This window comes from Fringilla coelebs (assembly GCF_963513975.1).
Source record: "Fringilla coelebs genome assembly, chromosome: 20".
Classification (NCBI taxonomy): Eukaryota; Metazoa; Chordata; class Aves; order Passeriformes; family Fringillidae; genus Fringilla; species Fringilla coelebs.
Genome location: NC_140046.1, coordinates 6,143,818 through 6,164,310, shown reverse-complemented (window position 1 = coordinate 6,164,310; position 20,493 = coordinate 6,143,818). Strand labels below are relative to the sequence as shown.

The window sequence follows — 20,493 nt, the reverse complement described above, 5'->3', positions numbered from 1 at the left end:
GAGGTCTCAGGGGGTTTGCAGGATGGATAGGTGTGTGTTTTTATTTTATTCACTAAAAGCCTGATGCTGTCTCTGCACAGTCAGCCACATTTATCAGGTTTGTCACTCTTTCAGAAACCAATAAATGCCCCATTCTTGGTTCTCTTTAGTTTTCAGCTCTAGGAAGCTGAAATAGGAATATTCCTAGCAAGGGCTTAGCCACATGATTTGCTTTCTGCAGCCATTTCACCTTGGAGGGCACAAACCCTCCTGTTTTCCCAGAGGGGAACCAAACTTGCAGTTGGTTACTAAGGGGCTGTGATATTGCAGCACACCAGAGCTTTAGCTTTCTTTTATTTTTTTTAATGCTTTATCCCAAGACTGTAGTGAATACCATTAGCAGCAGCAGGAAAGGAGGGAAAAGGGAGGAAACTTCCCAATCACAAACCTTAATATTTACACTTAAAGAACCCTTTACACTTAAAGTGCTCTTTCTAATGCAGCAGGCACAGTGGAAAGCATTAACAGGAGAACAACATTTGTAAAAGAGTAAATAAATTGTAGTAGGTTGTATATGGAGTAATGTGCTGCAAGATGAAAAACTGCTGGTTTATTGTACAGTATTTAAACTTTCTACATCCTCAAAGCAGGTGTGGCTAAAATATAGCTTGATGTATGGGAGGGGGGGGAAAAAAAAAATCACAAAATGCCCTTTGTTCTAGGCTAATTTGCATGAAACATTTGCATACAGCAGCTTAGCAAAACTCTCCAGAAAATATGGCAGTCCAGGGAGAACATTTACTAAGACTTATTTAGCATAATGACTTTTCTAAGTAAATCTTATTCGTCCCAAGAAATCCTGAATTTGCAGCAGTGAGATTAAAGAGATGGTTTCAGTGGATCTTCAGCAGAGAGAAGCCTTTTCCAGTGAAGTGATATTAAGGAATACAGAGAACATGTCAGTCACAAGATACTCTTTGCAGTCTTGATAAGAAGTTGCCTGGTCCTTGCTGAAGATAACACAGAGCAAACCACAGGATAAGCTCTCTGGAAGGGGTATTTGTGGGAAGAAACCGTGGCTGTGCTGCCATGTCATGTCCTTTGGCTGAGATGGGTTTCCAAGAACAATCTGAATTCTATCATCCAAGCTCTGCTGCTTCTGACAGAATTGTTCTGCTGCCTGTTACAGGAAGAACATGTGCCACAGGCTCCCAACTTGCAGCTCCTTCAGTGACAAGCAGCTTTATTTAAGAGTCCTGTGTTTCCAGACAGTCTGAGGAGCAGCAGAGCAATTAAGTCAGGAGGCAGAGGCATCATGGGTTGATACCTGTGCAGCTCAGATCCTGCCTCTTTGTGCTCTTGCTTTGCCCAGGGCACTTACTGGCTCTAAACTCACCAACCTGCCGAAGAACTCATGAGGCTGCTGGAAAACTCCACTGAGGTGAAATGGGGCAGATGTTGTTTCAGAGCTGGGAGGAGGATGGCACTGTCTGCTGCCTGTTTCCTCTCAGATTCATCAGTCTGTGTTTTCAGCCCTTTCACACAATTTTGTTGTGATGGAGAGGTCAGGCTGTATCACCCAAGCTATTTCCATGACTGCATTATACACCTAAGCACAAGCCCTCCTTAAATTTAGCAGTGTAGGCACAAACTCCTCTCCCAGGAGCATTCAATCTGTTGAACACAGAGCATGGCTAATTATTTCTTACCTGTTCTTATTAAACTGAATGGCAAAGTCAGTCATGTGCTGCAAAGCCTTATTGGTAAAGTTCATCTCCATGTAGATGTGTCCCTGCCTGTGGCTGAATGTGCCTGAGATCTCCAATCCTTTAGCTTTCACTGCAGGCAGCCAAACCTTGAACACAAGAGATGTCATTCAGCATGAGCAGCTTGGCCTGAAGATAACAAACAAGCAGTTTTCCAATAAAGCTCAGAAATCCACCTGGATTGGCACACTGAGCCCACAAAGGCTAAAGAAACACTGCAGGGAAGATGGAACATGGGGTGTTGAAAGGATGGAGCTCACCACTGAGGAATCAACTTGCTGCTCCTAATCCATATCTGTTTACAGCACCCATGGAAGAAATCAAATTACAGCAGCACTGGTGTGCACAAGAGCAGGGACAGCTTGTGTCCATCACAGCAGGATGAGACTCACCCAGTCTGCTGCTGGACTTCTCCAAGGGCTGGTTGGGCTGTTAGAGGCAGGACAACACTAAAGTTTGAACCAAATGAAATCACAGGGCTGATACTATTATCTGTTTTCCCAAATTTTTTTATCTGGATTCCCAAATTACCTCTGTGGGAAAAACCCAGACCCATTTCTGAGTGGTGCAAAATGAGCCAGTACTCAGCTCAAAATTACTGTGGGGTTTTTTTTTAATATAAGGTGCAATAATTGCAAGGACCAAAATCTTTGAGTACGGTCTGGAGCACCTTGAGATCCTCGATTTCAGAGGATGGTTTAAAATTATCCACCCATGGAGTGCTAATTGAGTGCTAATTTTTATTTATTCCCTTTCAGGAGCCTGAGCTCCCTGTAGCTGCTCCACAGCCAGTTTCCAGAGCCATGCTCTGTGTCTCATGATCCCTCCCAGCTCCATGCTTCAGCCAAAGCCTCTGTGATCTCTGTCACTGACAGAACATTTCTCTGCATTCCACTGCAGTACCATCATCCCAACCACATGATTTTATCTCCACTGTCATGTTGGATTCCTCCAAATAAACAAACAAACCTGCTGGGAAAGTTGTTGCAAATTCTGTCTTGCCCTCAGTTTTTTGGGGCAGCTTGTTAAGAAGCAGGTCTGCAGGAAAGCTGCTCTGACACAACTGAAAATCTGGGATCTGATCTGAGCCATTCTTTAGAGAAATGCTGTCACAGGTCAAATGCTGAAGTCTGTAACTAATAACTAACATGGCCTCCAACACGTGGTTACTCTACCTGGGAAAAGCCCAGGGCACCCCTAATGGGACTGAGCTGAAGTTTTAGCACCAGAAACTCACAATAAATGGGCCAAGTGAGCAATGTCAGATTTGTAGCTCAAGGGGAGGAGGCAAGAAATTGGGGATGACTGTTTTTCCTTACGTACAGACTTGGGAGCCACGTATCCTCCAGGAGCCATCCCCATGCCAGATGAGAGCTCAAAGAGATCGTTGAGTCCACTGACCACTGCTGGGGTGGGAGAAGGGGCAAAGGTGGCTGGCACAGAGGAGGGAATGTAGGTCTGTCCCACCTGGAGGAGTCAAAAAGAACAGGCACTCATTAACATCACGTGTTAGCACTGCTTATTAAATAAACCATGAACTTGGGCAATATCCTAAATATTTAAAGCCATTTGCAGCTTCCCCACTGATTTATCAATAGTGCTAAATTATGCATTTGAATTCCAAAGCTCTTGGCAGCTAATCCCTACACTCGGCTGTCACCTCAACCAAGCTTCCACATCATTTTTTATAGCTCCAGTTATCTATTCCCACTGTAGAGGAATCTTTCTTCTCCATATCTCCTTTCTCATAAGACAATATGCTTTGTGGATCTACCCTACATAAACCCAGGGAGAAGAGCAAATCGCTTCAAACCTTCCCCCAACTACGTCAGTCTTCAGGAATCTGCAAGATTTTGCATATCCAGAGATAGCAAGGGAGTCATGACCATGTTGTGTACTCCCACCCAAAGCCAGAGCTCTGCATTCTCAGCACCCAGGCCCTAAAGGTTCATTACAAGAAGCAGAGTCTGCCAGAGGACAACCTTCCTGCAAGAAGGGCAATCATTCCCTCCCAGGACCTAAAGGAGGGCATCAGAGCTGGAATATTAACCTTTAGGTGCCCAGCTTCAGAATGGGACAGTCACACTCAAATTATGCTCCCAAATTCTCTTCCTGTGCTTGAGAACAGGATTCCCCAGGCAGCAGCCCAGAAAGAGGCAGAGTGACCAGGACAGAAGTGCCTGGTGGGTTTTTGCTGGCCCAGGAGGGCAGAGACCTGGCTTTGTAGGTATGACCACCATGGGGAACCACCTCCCATGTCCTGCTGTGGGCTGCCTGGGTGTACAGGAGTTCTGTGCCACCAGCTCTCCTCTGCCCTCGTGCTGAAGGAAGGAAGGAATGCCAGATTGGCAGGGAAAGGAGGAGAGAGAATGACTGCAGCCGTAACAAAGGTCTCTGAAAAGCCCTCCCTCCAGAACTGAGTTTGCTTTCCTCACTGAATTACTGGATACAGAGTCCTGGGAAGAGGGACTGGAGCTTTCTAGGGGACACACTTCTGGCTGTGGGTTGGAAGCACACTCCCTCCTGCCCACTGCATCTCCAAGCCATGTTTCATTCCCTTTCCACGCTCTTCTGGAAGAAGCTGCCATGAGCTTGAAGCCAAGGCTGCTTTAAGAGCAGGATGAAACTGTCCCATGTCCTGGCAAGAGCTGTAGGCAGGAGGACACCCCCAAAGCACAGGCACAGAGGAGGTGGCCCGTGGCAGCACTGACCACATGCAGTAGAAAAACTCAGAGCACCTAACCCTGATGTCCAGGCAAAAATCTTACATGGAGTTTGGGAGGAGAAAGCACTGAGTTCAGGCAAGTCTGTGGTGACACTGGGTTAGGGTTTGTGAGTAGGGACAAGCATCCTTGGCCTTTCAGCTGCTAAAGCAGTTGCACAAGGATGAGGCACTGCCAGGGTTAACGCTGCTGCTCCAACTAAAAGCTCTGAGGAAGAAGAGCTAAGCAGAGAGAGTGAACAGCTCTGGCCCTGGCTGCTCTCAGGAAAGCCCAGCTGGACTCAAACCAACATAGGTGGGGACCTGTGTGTTTCAGTTGCATTTATCCATTTTCAAACATCTTCAGGGCTTTAGAAAGCACCTTCCAGCACGCAATGGGTGAGCTCACACTGAAAAACCCTGAGCTTTGAGCAGCTTTGGAAATTGGGGAAAAAAATGGAATGGCACTTACTGCCGGGCTTCCTCCAATGCCCCCGCCAAGGTCACTGCCAAGCTGAAAGAGAGAAGGAGAGAGAGGAGAGGGAGACAGAGATCATTTCAGCCAAGTGTCAGACGGGCAGCACGGACCGCTCCTGCACAGGACAGATGGAAATGCAGTGCTGGGAAAGCACAGGGAACAGAGGGGCTGCTTGCTGCTGTGGGAGCAGAGTTACCTAGAGAACTACCCCATGCCTTCACTGTGGTTAATAAGGACAAAAATCCATCCCTTCTTGTGCCTGTTGTCTGCACTAAAACTTCCCTTTTCACCTTTCATGCATTGGTGCTTTCCCCTCAGCCCTGCTGCTTCCAGCAGGACCCAAGCAGCTCCACAAAACCCAGTGGGGTAACTGTGAAATGGCATAAAATAAAACTGACAGGAAGGCTCACTTCCTGAAAGCTTTAGTTTTCTAGGGAACAGCTAGGAACCACGGGCAAACACAATGATTCTTGGCTGTGCTCCTCCAGCACAGGGCTCCTTTCAGCAATGAGGAAGAAAGAGAATGGGATCTGTGCTGCCTCTGACAACAGCTCAGGGAGGGGGGCTTTGAAGATGCTCCCCTCCCTCAGACAGGGAAAAAACAGCTTCATCATCTAATGGGCACTCCAACAGCAAAGAGACCTCATGGTGCACCAGGCTATTTCAGTACCAATTTCTGCCAAGCTGCACAGTCACAGCTGAAGTGACCCAAACAGCTCTCCAGAAACACAAAGTCCTCTCTGGGGCTCTTCTGCAGCTCACCTAAAAGCTCTCTCCTCACAGGTTCCCTTTACAAAACACCCAGACCACATTTCCAGTGACAAAGTCCATTTTTCAAACCTCCAGATCACACTACACGCTCAGGAGAATTCAGAGATCAGGACAGGCTCCAAGGCTTGGCTACAAGTGCTGTTTGCAAGTACAACATCACCCCTGTGAACATTTAAAATGCACTTCACAGATAACCAGGAGGAAACAAGCATGGATCTGCAGTGGTTAATTCACTGCAGAGACATCTCCAGGCTTATCTGTGTCCCAGGCTTTCCTTCTGAAGACCAGGGTAATTTTTTTTGTCTAGAACAAGGGTTTTTTGGGGTCACATTCAGACAAGGAACATGACCTGACAACATCCACAGAAGATGATGCAGGGGTGAGGTAAGGGCCAGCCCCATTAGGAAAAGGCTGGGCTGGCAGACCAGAACATCACAGCTCACCAGAGATGGTTTCACTCTTCCATTTGATTAGGTTTGGGGAGTTAGTTTGGAGTTAGTTTGCTTTTAAAAAAGCATGTGACAAACTGGGTCAACAAAGGCTCTGGATATGTTTTTCAAATAAGTGCTGGTGTGTCAGAATATTGAACAAATGCACCATATAGCTGAAGCAAAAGCTTCCAGGATTGCCTATGCTCAGAGCCAAAAAGGCTCTGACCTTTTCCCTCTGCACAAAAAACTTGGAAATTAACTTTGCTCTGATCCCCTCCAGCCTGTTCCCTGAGAGATCTCACAGCAAATGTGTTTTATGCTGGTCAAGAGACACCATAAAGCTTCACATCTCTCTCCATCAGAGCACAGATAAAAAGGATAAATTGCCCTGAGAAGAGCAGCAAAGGTGTAAGACAGTGACTTACCAGAAGATAACTAGCCTCCATAAAACCTGTAAAATGTGACAAATCCCTGTGCTTCCCTGGATCTCTCTCCTATTCCCAAGCACCTCTCCCTCCCCTGGTCCTCACAGGAGCAACATTAACCACTCCAAGTAGGTGTTAGGAAAGAACAAATCACACACAATTTGCTTTTTGTTAAGAGGCCTGAAGAGCTTTTTTCCTGTGTGGGACTCAGTTTATCCCTATTTGAGGCCATGGTAGAAGATGAGGAGATTCCTCATCTTTTTCAACAGCCACCTCTCCACACAGCAGCCCAGGCTCTGCCTGTCCAGTTTTGCTTAGCTGACTTAAAGAAATAACAGATAAAAGTGAGTGATTCCAAAGTCAAAAGAAGGCTCAGTCAGAGACCAAAGGAAGCCAGTCAGAGGATGCAAATCCAATTAATATTGAGCTTATAAAATAAGGCTTATTACACTGTCAAGTCTCCCCCACTGAAACAGCCTGACAGAGCAGAGTTTTGTTCTGTTGACTGCTCTCTAATCCAAGCCATGGTTTAGATTAATATATCACATCATTTACATCTTGTTACTGGCTCACTGAGGAGTAATAAATGCAACTATTACACCTCATCCCTATTCATAGTCTTGCATGCAGATGAAATTCAAGCTTTATATTGACAGGCAGCGAAGTCTGGGGGAAAAGAAAGAATCCAGTTCATTCCCAGGTATTATTGTATGCACACAGGATTTCTGGTTCTGTTGTCTGCAGCAGCAGAAAGGCTGGTTTATCAAGCAGCAAGCATTTTACAAAGGGTATTATGGAAATGACTGAATAATTCTGCATAATCAAGCCAGATGTTAACTATTCTACCATTTCCTACTACACTCATCAGAAGGAGCTGCAGGGTAGGAACCCAACCTCGAAGCAGCTCGTAACACTGATGTTGGCTGCAAGGGACAGGGAATGACTTATTGGGGTTCCTTGAGCTATCCACAAGTCTTCCATTTTCCCTAAATGTCAGGCCTTGAGGGGGAAAAAGTAGAATGTGGATTTATTGCTTTAGTTAAGACTCCAGTTCTCATAAAAAGGAGAAAAAAACCCTGACTGGCTCAGAGAATTTACCAGGAGCCCCGTGTGTTTTCTGATTGGACCCAACATGGCAAGAAGCTCTGAGCTGCTGCAGCCCCTCTTTAGTGGCTGGAGGGCTCTGCAGAGCACAGCCTGAGCCTCTCCTGGCTCCTGTGCTCGGGCCCAAGCACTGCAGATGTGCTCCAGAGCTGCAGAGCCAGAGCCAAGGAGCTGCAGCTCCTCCAGGTCCCCACAGGCAGAGCTGGCTCTGCCCTGACTGAAGAGAGAAGTGATAGCATTTCTACTGCACCACAAGTTACAGGGGGAAAGTTAATAAAGAACTGATCAATTCCACAGCAGATCCAGGCTGCACTTTCCATTGCAGCAGCACAAAGTCTCTTTTTCTGTTTTTTCTTGCCTGTCACCCTCCCATGGCACTGATGCTTTCCCCATTCAGGAACTGCAGGTCTGGTTTTCCTCCTGTGGGATGCTCAAATCATAACTTTATTCCAAACTCAGAGTGATGGAAGAGACTGTAACAGTGGTGTGTGTGAGTAAGAGGGAAGGAGGAAGACAGAGGGAACAGGAACCAATTACCCACAGAGTGTCCTCTCCCATCTGGAGTGACAGGCAGAGTGCAGAAGGAAAGAAACAGATATTAGTCAGGCGTGAAGTGCTGCTGAAGCAATTCCCCAGGACTGGCAGCTCTGGTTAACCATTTCCTTTTGTCTCATGGGCAGACAGACATTCCTGCCAGGAGGACAACCTGGATCTGCCTTACAGGAGAGTCAGGAACAGCTCCACAGAGGAGAGGACCACATTAATACAGCTGCCAGCCCCACTCGCTGTAAAAGTGGGTGGACAAGGGCTGTCTCTTGATGGTCCAAGGGAGCTCATGGCACTGCAAACCCCTGACCCTGATCCTAAACTTGGCAGCTTTGCCTCCTGCTGAAGAGCACAAAGCTTCTGCTTCAGGATGAAGAGCTGCCAGCTTCAGGAGATGAGCAGAGGACGGACAGGGAATCTCAGCCCCCCGAGGCATAAAAGTTCTTCAAAGAGGAATTCTCTTTATTCCCTCCAAACCTATCCTGCCATAACAGCACCCAAGCAGCCACCTGGGTTTAAAGAAGAGGCTGTATCAATAAAAGCAGTGCCAGCACCTTTTCCCAAACTGCCTCAGCACCTTCACTTTGCACGAGTTGGCTCGGACGGTGCCGCAGCTGCTCTGCAGTTGGAGAGGCTCTGCCCTGCAATTCCAGCCCTGTGGAAGCAGTTATGCTGACTTATGAAGTGTAGCAGTGCTGGAGTTACTGCATTAGGAGGGTTTATTTGCATCTTAAGAGCAGCTTGTAATGAAGTGACTCTGCTGAAGTGTTCATGTGATCCTGAGGGGCTACAATCACTTCTGCAAAATGACGTGAGGCTTTTGGAGCACCAAAAAATAACAGGGAGGGTGGAGCCAGGGACAAAAGCTTCAACAACCACTGCTCAGCAACTGCCTTGCCTTGTGCCCACAGCATCATCAGGGCTTCCAGGGCAGCTGTGCATTTCCTAGACCACAATTCATGGCTTAAGAGGGGACAATTGCCTTCTAGCTGCCTCACACCACAAGGCAGGAGTCAAGCAGCAGCTCGAGGTGCTGCCTGCACTCAGTAAGAGAGCAGCAAGGAACACAGAGCATTTACCTAAGAGAAATGGTGTGAGATGCTGAGAGCAGGGCTGCTGGCAGCCCCCTTGGGGCAGGCTCAGCCTGTGAGAGAGCCCTGAGCTGCAGGACAGACATGCCTGGGCTGCAGGGATCTCACTGCAGACACCACTGTGGCTCACACAGAGACAGTTCAGTGCTTTCTTTGCTGCCTGTTTTGTGTGTGCTTGCACACCAAGCCAGGATGGCAGAGCACAAGGGCTGCTCTCCAAACCAGGGACAGCTGTGTCAAAGCTGCTGGAGGACAGGTCACACTGCCAATACCACAGTCACCAGTTCCACTGCACTTGCTGCTAATGCTTTGCCTTGCTGAGAGATTTCCATCAGTAACCAAAACTGAATCCTATCCATTTTCATTCTCCAAAGTGTAAAAAACAAGCAGCTCACAAAGCTCTAGCAGTCCTATGACTGCTACAGCAGCTTTGAATCAGATATGAATGAGTGACCCACCAAAATAGCTCCTCTGCCACAGCAGCCCTGCCCCAGCAATGGATTTGTGTCCTTTGTCAGAAATCTTAACAGATTCCTTTATAGCTCATCAAACCTCCACAGCCCAGATGAAAGGAGTCACTCAGCTCCTTGTCAAAGGCTGGAGGAGCACTCTGGGAAAGAATCATCACATCCAGTGCATAAATGGATGTTGGGGCTGACCCCTGGCACAGCCACTCTCACACTGTAGTGCCAGGAAAAGGTAAATGAAGTAACTTGCCTAAGATTACACACAGCAAATCACTTGCAGAGCCAGGAGAGGAATGTGGCACCCCAGGGCAGACTGAAGGTCACTTTGGGGCTTTTTTATAAAACATTACTGAGTCCCTAATCAACCCCAACACTTCAGGGTGTTGCCCATTGAGGCCAGATTTTGAATTCTCCACTTGAACGCAGTCAGACAGGGAAGGAAGGACACCAGCAGCCCCTGCTCACAGCCCTGTGGATGAGGCAGGCACCTCAGACTGCTGGAATAGGGATTTCCTCCCAGGCTGCTGAGCCTGTGGCGCCTGGAGCTCAGGGTGAGCTGGTGCTCAGCTCCCACCCTCCATCCCACTGCCCTGAATGGTGAGGAACAGGCCCTTGGGGTCAGACCCCCCTAAACCCAGCCAGATTGCACAGAGGGGCACAGCCCCCACCTGTGACAGCCCAAACCAGTCCAGGCATTGCAGAAAACTGTGGATATTCAGTGTTTATCAAACAGCTTTTCAGTTCAGGACATAAATCAACCTGACCAGCTGCCAGTCTCGAATCAATAATATTCTTGTAGATGAGTGGCTAGAGCATTAAATAAAATCCTTACATAACAGACAATCCAAGCCTGTCCATTCCTGCAGATTTACTGCTCTGCCCCTGGGTTCCAAGCCAGCCTTCCTGGCTCCTGGCCACAGTGCCCTGCTCCCAGACAAGGCAGGGGCTCCCAGGAAGCACAGTGTGCACACAGAGCTCTCAGGCTCTGTGGATTTGCAGAACAAATGAACACACAGAAAGGTTTAAAGGTAAAAATGTCATGTCAGCACAGACAGACATCCTGCAAAGCATTGCACAGGAGTTGGAAGAGTGACTGTAACCTGCGTGAAATTCAGCCACTTGAGGGGAAAAAAGCATCCAACTCCAGCTCTTGGGATGAACAGTTCTGCACCCAGCAATCTGCTCTCCCACATGTTTTATTTCTCCCCCATCAGTGACTGCTATGGCTGCTTTACACTGTGGAGCTGGAGATCCCAAGCAGTTTTGTAAAGTGGGGTTAGTCACCATTTTATAGAAAATTGAGCAGAGAAGAACAAGATCTGCCCATGGTGGCAAACAAGGGCACATCTCATTCCCTAGAAAAAACCTCTCCAGAAGTCCTACAGCAAGTCTGGTCTGCTTATAAGCAATTCTCTTGTACCAAAGGCCCTTTTCCTCCTCTTTTTAATTGTTAACACATGCTCAGCATCTGTGCATGCATGTTACATTTAATGCCAATTACAGAACTCACTGTGGAGATAAAATAAGATTTACTCACTAAAGAAATTAACCTTGCAAGCAGCTGGAGTCTCACTAGTCATGGGCATAAATATCTGGCAGTGCTGAGGACAGAACAATATTAATTTGTTGTTTGTGCAGTTTTACACCATTCAGTCTCTATTTAAATGCCTGGAAGAAAAATAAAAGCCCATTTTCCATGGAAGCTAATGCTGCTGTTGGTCTTTCTGGGTCAGTCCCATTGGGACTTTCACTACAAGAACATCCCTCTGATGAGACAGCCCCTCCAAAGACAAGGGGGCAGAAGAGGGGATCAGCAGATGACACTGATGGCTGTGACAAACTGGCTGAGATCCTGCCAGCAGCCTCTTGCAGACCTCCAGCTGCCTTTGAGGCACTCCCAGGACTGAATGTCACCATCACAGTGTGTGTCAGACTGCCCAACAAAGCAGGGGAAGGAATACATTAAAAAAAAACTTCAAGGAGTAACAAAAAAGGAAATTTCAAAGCAGGACAATTCAGGTATTGCTGGCCCCCGGGTGTTTTTGATGCCTGGATAAGGGTGAAGATCTCAGCCCTTCTACAAGGAGCACACTGGGATGTGTCTCACCTCCTCCTCACACACAGAAACCAGGCCTGTGGGATCTGCAGTTTGAGACTGATTTTGGCATGGCACAAACGTGGTTTAATATTAGGCTGAGATCCAAATGCCAATCCTCTTGGCAAGCCCTGCAGCCCAGGGCACTTCCCAGCAATTTGGGTAATACCAGGTTAGGGTTAACCCAGCTTGAGACTTGTTAAACACATGCCCACAGCAACAAACAAACACACAGCTCACATTCACTCACTAATTAAGCTTATTATCCTAGGCTCATTTAGGTTGCCAAAGACTTCCACAGCGTTCCACCAGCACTGCCAAGGCCACCACTAAACCATGTCCCCAAGTGCCACATCTCCATGACCTTTAGGTGACCCCAGCACTGCCCTAGTGCCCGTTCCAGTGCTTTAAAATCCTTTTGGTGAAGACAGATTTTCCAATATTCAATTTAAACCTCCCTTGGCACCAGCAGAGGCCATTCCCTCTCATGCTGTCACTTGTTACCTGAGAAAAGAGACTGACCAAAGGAAGGAAAAGCTGGAGCTTTGATGCAATAGAAAGCATCCACCTTCAAAAACCACAGCAGAGTTCAGATTTTTTTTTTAGTGCTTCTCCATCTACTCAACTGAGAGAGCACTGGCCATGCAGCCCCAGGCACAGCTACTCCCCATCCAGACAGGATCATTTTGTTAGATCACACTCCATAACCCCATGAATGTGCTTAAGGCTTGAGAAAAATATTAAGTAAAAGCCTGCTACCATTTCAACTAACAGCTCCACTGTCAGAGCAGGTCACTAAATTAAGCCCATTAATGCCAGCTGTGAGACAGCTCTTCTCCCAAAATCAGGTTTTACTTCTACTGTGTCCATTTATTTGTGTGACACTAATGAGGAACAAAGGGTTACTGTGAGAGGCCTGGAAGGTAGCAGAGAGGAATTTATGTGCAAACCATGCTGTGGTACCCCAGGCAGCAGCACCTTCTGCAATGCCTTCATTCCTGAACTCCCAGGGCCAGGCTTTTAGAGGCACAGCTGGGAAAGGCTGCACAGCTCACTGCTCTGCTCTCTCTGCCTGCTTTCCCAGCAAGTCCAGCTTGACCAGCTAATCCCCAGTAAGAGCAGTGTCCCTGCTAGTCAAACACCTGTGGTTAGAGAGTGCAGAGCCCACAGCACCTCTGCCCTCTGTGAGGGCCAGTGCCATTAAGGGTTAAATTGTTACCAGCTCATTAGGCCATGAAGCACTGGAGCTGGAAATGTGTTTAACATTTGCTTTAATAAGCTTATGGTGGTTTAAAAAAATACATATTTGACTAATAAGGATTTGTTGAATTGGAGGATTGGTTCATCCAGCTGCCTCCTACCTCTGTTATTCAGAGCTTGACTCAGAACTGAAAGTGCACCTGAACCAGCAGAGATAACCCAGCCCAACCCATCACAAACCAAACCTTAAGCAACACAAACCCACTCCACATCTGAGAAATATCCAACTATATCCCCTGGGGCACTCTTACTTGATTTACATGGTACAATTACACCTGGGAGAGCTTCTTCCCTCTGTGGGGAAGCCAGCAGGGAGCTGGGCATGTGTGTGCTGTGACCCTCACAGCCAGCACTCCTCACTGCCTCACAGCACAGCACTGACCTCTGCCCTGCTGCTGCTCCCTGCTCTGTGATTTTCTCCCTGCAGCTCATGCCCAGCTCCCTCCCCAGAGCAGAGGGGAGCTGTGATTGCTCCCACAGCAGCCTGACCCTGTTAGTGGCAGGGCAGGTGCCTGGTGAGCAGCTCTGGCACAGGGAGGAGTGCCCAGAGAGCTCCCTCTTGACCTCACTGCAATTAAAATGTCATTGATATTAAACCATGGAGAATACACAAATGGGAAGACACAGGGTAACAGCCTGAGAGCTTTAGCACTGAAATTCAGGAGGGCTGGGAATTGGGTGGAATAAATGCCTTCTTGAAAGGGAGCCTGATTCAAACAGAAAGCAGCAAAACACTTTCGCATCCTTAAAGCAACTTTTTGCTTTTCTTCTACAGACAGAAAAAGCACAAAACAAATAGATCCACTGACCACAGGGATTCTACAGCATGCAGCAACATTCATTGCAGAGCAGGAAAAGCCTGCTGAAAGTTGGTACAATAACTCTGCTTAAATCCTCCTGGAGTTCCAGGACTCAGCACTGGGAGCTCAGTTCACTGAGCATTAAAAGCACAAATGATCAAGGCTTTGCAGAGATAAGCACAGCTCCAATTATCTCCCACCAGCTCAAGAGGATGTGCTGCTTACCAAGCTGTCCAGCCCTCCTCCCAGGAGGTCCACAGCACCCATCTGCATGGTGGTCACTTGGGGCACATTCACAGGGGGCCCCAGGTCCAGGTTGAGGAGGTCCCCCAGGAGGTCACCCTGGGATGGGATGACCTGTGGCTGCTCCAGGTTGGTGGTGGTGGTGGTGCCCACGGGGCTGTCACCAGCATCAGTGCTGTGGGGGGAGAACAAGAAGCAGAAAAGACAAATATCAGTCACCTGTGGTCTCCAGGTTGCCAGCAAGGGGAAACACAGCAAGAGGTGGCTCTTGCTGAAGCCAGGCAAAAGGTGGTGCCAGCAGCTGCTGTGGCTGCTGTCCTGCACCAGGCACCTGACTCACGGCTTTGAGCACAAAGATTTTTCCTGAATTGGATGTGGTTTTCAGCCCAACAAAGGGAATCTTGCAAGGGGTGAATCCTACCCACCCTGAGAATCAGAGACCCCCTCCAAAACAGAGAGCCATGGGTACCACATGGACTACAGAACTGAAAAGAAGCATTTCCTACTGCAGAATAACCTACAGAGATGATTGCCAGCCCACTGGGTCTGAGAATGACATGGAAACACAGGGAAAAATAAATAATCCAGATTTTCTCAGAGATCTAACACTGATAAAACCCTTGAGCCCTTACTCTAACCAGTGCTAACTCCAGCACTTCCCTCAGATCTAGATTAATCACCTTCTCCTGACCAGCAGCAAGGTCCATCAGTCTTTCCTAATTGAAAAATTCAATCTAAAATTGATTCCTCCCTTCTATCAATAATTTCCTTTCCTCTGAGTTAGCAGGCATGCTAATTACTAGTCTAGAAACACTCATTATACAGCTTCCAAAATTTATCATCATATGTAGTCTGGCTACCTTTTATATCTTTTATATCCACTTGTCACTGAATTTGATAACAAGGAGAGGGTAAAAAAATAACTGTAGCTCCTGGAGAACTCACTACAATGTATTTATTCTTTAAATCCAGAGATGCTCATATTTTAGATAATTAAAATTTTATATCCTGTTTCCAGCAGGAACTGATAAAATGATTTTTAGCTCATGTTACTGCAGCCAGCAGAAAGTGCCCACAATTGCTGTGGGAATTAGTGTCCTGACAAGGTGTTTAACTCTGGGGCTGTTCTGCAAGCACTGCAGCTTCTGATTCTGAGTAGCCAAGATTCTCTTATCCTCATTCAGCTACTGAGGGGAAAGATTCAGTACAGAGCATAAGCTGCTCCCAATGCCAGTGCCAGGAGGAGAAGATGGAGCATAAGGAGTGCAGAATGAGTTAGTTACCAGGCAGCAGCAAGAAGGTTTGAAAGCTTCTTTGCATTAAAAGCTTTAGAGCCCCAGCAGCACTAATACTAGCTGTCCTTTCTGCTGCTGCCTTCAGCAGGCAGAGTGCTGAGTGTGCTGAAGTGCTCACTGAAGCATTCCTGAGGAGAGGTGGTGACTGTGATCCACTCCCACCCCCAGGCTGGGAACAGGAACAGCCTCTCTGAGAGAGGCACATCACAAACCACTCAGCTCCTTCCCAGGATATAATCCCTCCAACACTCCACCCCTTCAACACTTACTCATCCTTCCCCTGATGGAGACACACAAGTCCCTCCATGTCTTGTGTAACTGCTGCTGCCCCAAAGCCCAACAAGAAATTAGGAAAGGACAAAGCTCAACTGGTTTGTCTGAAAAAAAGCAAAACCCCAGTCTTCCATTTGTAAAGAATCTCTTTAAAGAAATTCCTATAAAGAATATGTGGGTTAAAAAGGGCAAAAAGACTTGATACAAGCTTTCCCCCTTACAGTCTTAGCTTTGGCCATGGGAATTAGAGCTTTGGCCCTGTGAGTTCAGCCTCCAGCAGTTCCCAGATGTTGGAGTCACAAGGGATGCACAGCCTGAACCAGAATCAAAAATTTTCTGCAGCCACCTGTGAGACAGGGAAATAGAGACTCCTGCCCAAGTCTAATCAGACTCGCTTCTCCCAGGAGCCCTGTTAACATCCTCCCAAATTTCCCAGCTGAATTATGGCTGAGCAGGGGTGGTGGGAGCCACCACAGGAGGAAACACTGCCAAGCCATCAGATTTCTCCCCACCCTCAGGATACATCTGCAGCTCTGTGACACTTGGGCTTGCTGGAGAGGCAGGAAGATTTCACTATCTGTGAGCTGTTCAATGGGTCTTCCCATCAGAGACCTGCCCTACAGTGCTCTGAATGGAAAATGAATGAATCAAAATGCCATGTGGGGTGTTCTGCCAAACAGAACTCCACCTGGGTTATACCCAGGGAAGCACCACTCATGGCAGTGCTGTCCTGATCCTCTTAAACCACATTCACTGTGGGCATCTCCCCATTCCCATCAGTCTGTACCACAAGGATCAGCTACCAGAATGATCACTGGAGTGCAGGAGTTGTACAGAAAATCACCTCACCTCACTGTTTGGAATTATCTTTCACTGGGCACCCTTAACTTGCCTTAAACTGATGCAGAAAACCCCAATATTGGGGCTTCTTGAGGTGAGCTCCCACCAGAGAAGCCTGGTGTGCCATTTACTAACCCCACTCATTTTTAAATTTATCACTGCATCAGCATGATCAGTGTGCAGCACGCTCTGCTGAGCATCCCTCAGACCTTCCCCCAGCTTGTACTGCTGTAAGGCCTGGGTTTTTTTTTTTTTTTTGAGGTTTTTTTAAGCTATGGTTCTGCCAAAGTCAGAAAATACTTAAGGTCAGCAGACTGAGCATGAGCAACGAGAGTCCAGCACAGACACTACATGCAAAAAGATTCAGCTCCTTCAAAAAGCTGAATTCTCTGAGCTAAATCCCCTAAAATGCTATTTGCTGTAGTGACCTGGAAAAACAGTGTACAGGAAGGCTGGTAACACCAAAAACCAGCTCATTCTGAGATCAATCTTTGATTAGGAGAGGTAAGAAAGTGGCCACTGCTTTTCCTGCCCAAGTGGTACATTTGTTCTTGCTGATTCTAGGTCAGTGCAGCCAGACTTGATTTTATAGGCAGGGAGAAAACAACTCAGCTTCCCAAAGCCAGCCACCACAGAAATAGCTTTAGTTGCTAAGAATAGCAGAGAAGTGGTGTCAGAAAATAGAAAAGAAGCAGCATCGCACACTGATTTATCAGTGCAACAGCAAAAAATAGCACTCCAAATGTCACTTTGGGAATATTATTAAGAGGTAAGCCTGGCTACTCTGCCTCTTACTGCAAAATACACTCATTTTTGTAATTAATACCATTAGTGCAAATAGCAAACTGTTCACCTGAATGAGGGAGCATGGGAACAGGCCCAGCAGCAGCACGGCCCCAGCTGGGACTGAGGCACTGCCTGCTCCTGCAGAGCAAACCTGCTGCCAGAACTGTGATCCCAGGCAGGCACTGAAGCACCAGGCAGTGAGCCAAAGCATTTCCCCCACCTCACAAAGGTCAGACACACCATGTCAGTCTACCCATCTTTTTTTGAGCCCTCAGGCTTAGATGGCTTTTGCACTTCCCTTGCTTTGCAGGCACCAAGTGAGAAAGGGAGTTTTACCAATCCTGCTCCATTTCATGTTGCAGCAGTGAAGGATCCCTGTAATTCCTGTTCCAGGAAAGTGATGCTGCCTTCCAGGAGACAGGCTCATAAAGCTGAGCTGCTGCTGAAGCAAAGCTCCTACAAAATCTTCTGAAAGATGCCTGCTCTCACTCTAGTCCTCCTTGCACCAGTCATCCAAAGCTTCTGCTTTTCTACTCAAATTCATGTCAAGAGTGCTTATAATTAATGTCTTCTCAAAAAACATCCCAGCTTCTCCTCACACAGGAACTTTGATACTTCCTGTGCCTTCTGATCCAGGAACTTGGACACTCCATAGCCAGGATTACATTCTGCAATGAAACACCCCCTTGAACGACCTGCAAACTAGCAACAAAATCCCTCTAAGGTCTTCTAAAAGATTTTGACATCTTTTGGGCTGTTTGCTAGAAAGAAAACAACCAAGCCCTGATCCCCAGGGCTGCCTGAGCTCACCTGCCATGGTGGATGGGCAGGTGCTTGCGGTGGATGCCGTGGCTGCCCTCCACGAAAGCGTTGGGTGGTTTGTGGTACACAGAAGCCAGAGACCCAATGTGGCAGATCAGCTCATCCAGCAGGGTTGGCTCAATCAGATCAGTCTCCTCAGAAATCAGGGGCTTTTCTGAGAGCACCACTTCCTTGGCAGTCACTGGATCCGTGGAAAGAAGGCGCCAGTAGATGTAGCCACGATCCCGCAGGTCTGGGTTGTCAGAATCCTGAGACAGAGCAATGCATCACTCACAGGTCTCAAATCAACTAATGCCTGTAATCACTTTTTTCTTCTGGATTAAAAAAATCCCCAACCAGCCACAGCCACCAATTTCAACATGATGTTACAAACTGCTTGTTGAGATGAACATCTTAAAATTAAAAAGGAGAACCAAAGTATTAATGCCTGGCTTCCTGCTCAGCTAGTCAGGGAGGAGAAATCCTAGGATTTACACCCCACAATTGCCCCAAACCACAGAGCTGACAACTCCTTCCAAACTTTCCTGCCACTAAGTGTTAGGAGAAAGCCAGAGAAAAGAGCATGAGTGGCAAAGACTGGTGCACACTAAGAGCAGACACACAACACTGCATAATGATCCAAGATTCCTGGAAACATGACTTACCCAAGGCACTGCTGGACAAAAAAGATGCTGCAGAGCCCCATCTTAATAAGCCATATTCTTTATAGCAAAAGAGATCTTAATTTATCCTGCCTTTTAGTTATCTAATGAAGTATGGAGAGATGCTAATGATACACACTTAGGGTACTTCATCAGTTCTCCAGCTGTCAATAATACCCTTGTTTTATTGCAGATACTTTTGCCTCTGCATGAAGTGCTAATTATTTCTCTCCTCTTTGAGCAGCTCTGCCCAGAGCAGCAAAGTGAGTGGGGATGGTTTGCTGATCATGTTCTAGGGAGAGGGAGGTGCTGTGGTTTTATGTTGTAGTGAACTGTTCATGGAAACAAGAGCTCAGATTTTTAATCTTCATATCAGCAGAATAGCAGGAGAAATGTTAGAGGTTTTTTGCCCCTGATAAAATTCCAGCAAAATATTGTACACCTCACTAGCCTTTCTCTTGGCATTTCTTTTTCTCTTCTGTGCTCTCATTGCTGCCCTGTTAGAATCTACATCTGCCATCTGCCTCAAGACATTCTCAAACCTCTTCTTGGAATGAGACTGAGCTCAGCTCATTTTGCTTGTAAGGACCTAAATTAATCTCTCTGTTGTCTCACACATTATCTCTGCAGAGCTGATTTTGTTTGATGGTAGAATTGTGGACTCTTTACACTTTAACAATCCCTCCCAGACTCTGCAGTCAGGATCAGGCAGGGTTTCTGCAAGGGCACACATGAAAGGCTACACTCTCCTACTTGCAGGCACCTACAGATTCAAGGCTGTTTCTTCTCACAGCCAAAAAAAAAACCACACTGGCAACTGGTAAACCTTCTGCAAAAAGAGGCTGAAATCTCTCCAAATTCTCCTCTCTCCAGGGTCTGCATGCACCTTGGAGCAACACAATGAACCCTGGTTAGCCCAGCTCCCCACCCATGCAACAGCAATGGGGATGCAGAGGTCTGAGACCTCAATTCCTGTGTTTCTGCCAGCCCCAGCTGCTCCACTGCTATTTTTACCAGAGCTGGCTGGATGAAGCTGGCTCCTGCTACAACCACACCTGCAGTCTGCTGTGCAGACAAGCCCTGAGACACTCAAAGTGCAACAATACCTAAGCTGGGGAAAGAAACACACATGTAATTACTCTCCCACTCAAGTGAAAAACACCACCTCTACCTAGAAATCAGAACTTGAAGCATAAGGTTTTTCAATGTTTTACAGCCAGTTATCCTACATTGACTTATTATTCATATAAAATACAAAAAGCCAGACTGAATCAACATTGGTGACAAACAGAGAAACAAACCCAGACGCCTGTTATATTCTGAGGGTGCCATTAAATGTTTTGTGAGTCAGCACAGTGGGTTTTAGCACTTAGTACCTTTCTTCTGTTGGCTCAGGAAAATGATACAGCATGCCCTTGGCCCACTCCTCTCTGAAGAGCAGCTCAGATCCTGCCTAACAGCAGGTTTTGAACAAGAAAAGCAGGTCATGAGTTTGTTGCTGCTGACCAATGCAACTCCCCAAAGGAATGAATAAAAGTTTTAAGTGCAGCAAATCCACAGCCATGATTTCTTGCAGCAAAGAGGATCAAAAAGGCCAGCTGATGATTGACTCCAGGTTTTCTGCTCAGAAACAATCACAGCCCATTCAGCTGGCAGACTATTTTTATCACTTGACACAG

At 47.1% G+C, this 20,493-nt stretch overlaps 1 protein-coding gene across 3 annotated transcripts in view; it reads right to left on the bottom strand.

Annotated features, from left to right (window-relative positions):
* Positions 1–20,493, bottom strand: part of AP2B1 (adaptor related protein complex 2 subunit beta 1) — a 76,040-nt gene that overhangs the window by 21,664 nt on the left and 33,883 nt on the right. For 2 of the 3 annotated variants that reach the window (XM_084218932.1, XM_084218933.1), the window contains exons 13-17: positions 18,162–18,421; positions 14,140–14,332; positions 4,919–4,960; positions 3,069–3,212; positions 1,689–1,834 (exon numbers count right to left, since the gene is read on the bottom strand). In XM_084218932.1, coding sequence (XP_084075058.1) covers positions 1,689–1,834; positions 3,069–3,212; positions 4,919–4,960; positions 14,140–14,332; positions 18,162–18,421 — 785 coding nt within the window. The remainder of the gene's footprint in view (positions 1–1,688; positions 1,835–3,068; positions 3,213–4,918; positions 4,961–14,139; positions 14,333–18,161; positions 18,422–20,493) is intronic. The other variant, XM_084218934.1, reaches the window with a different exon arrangement.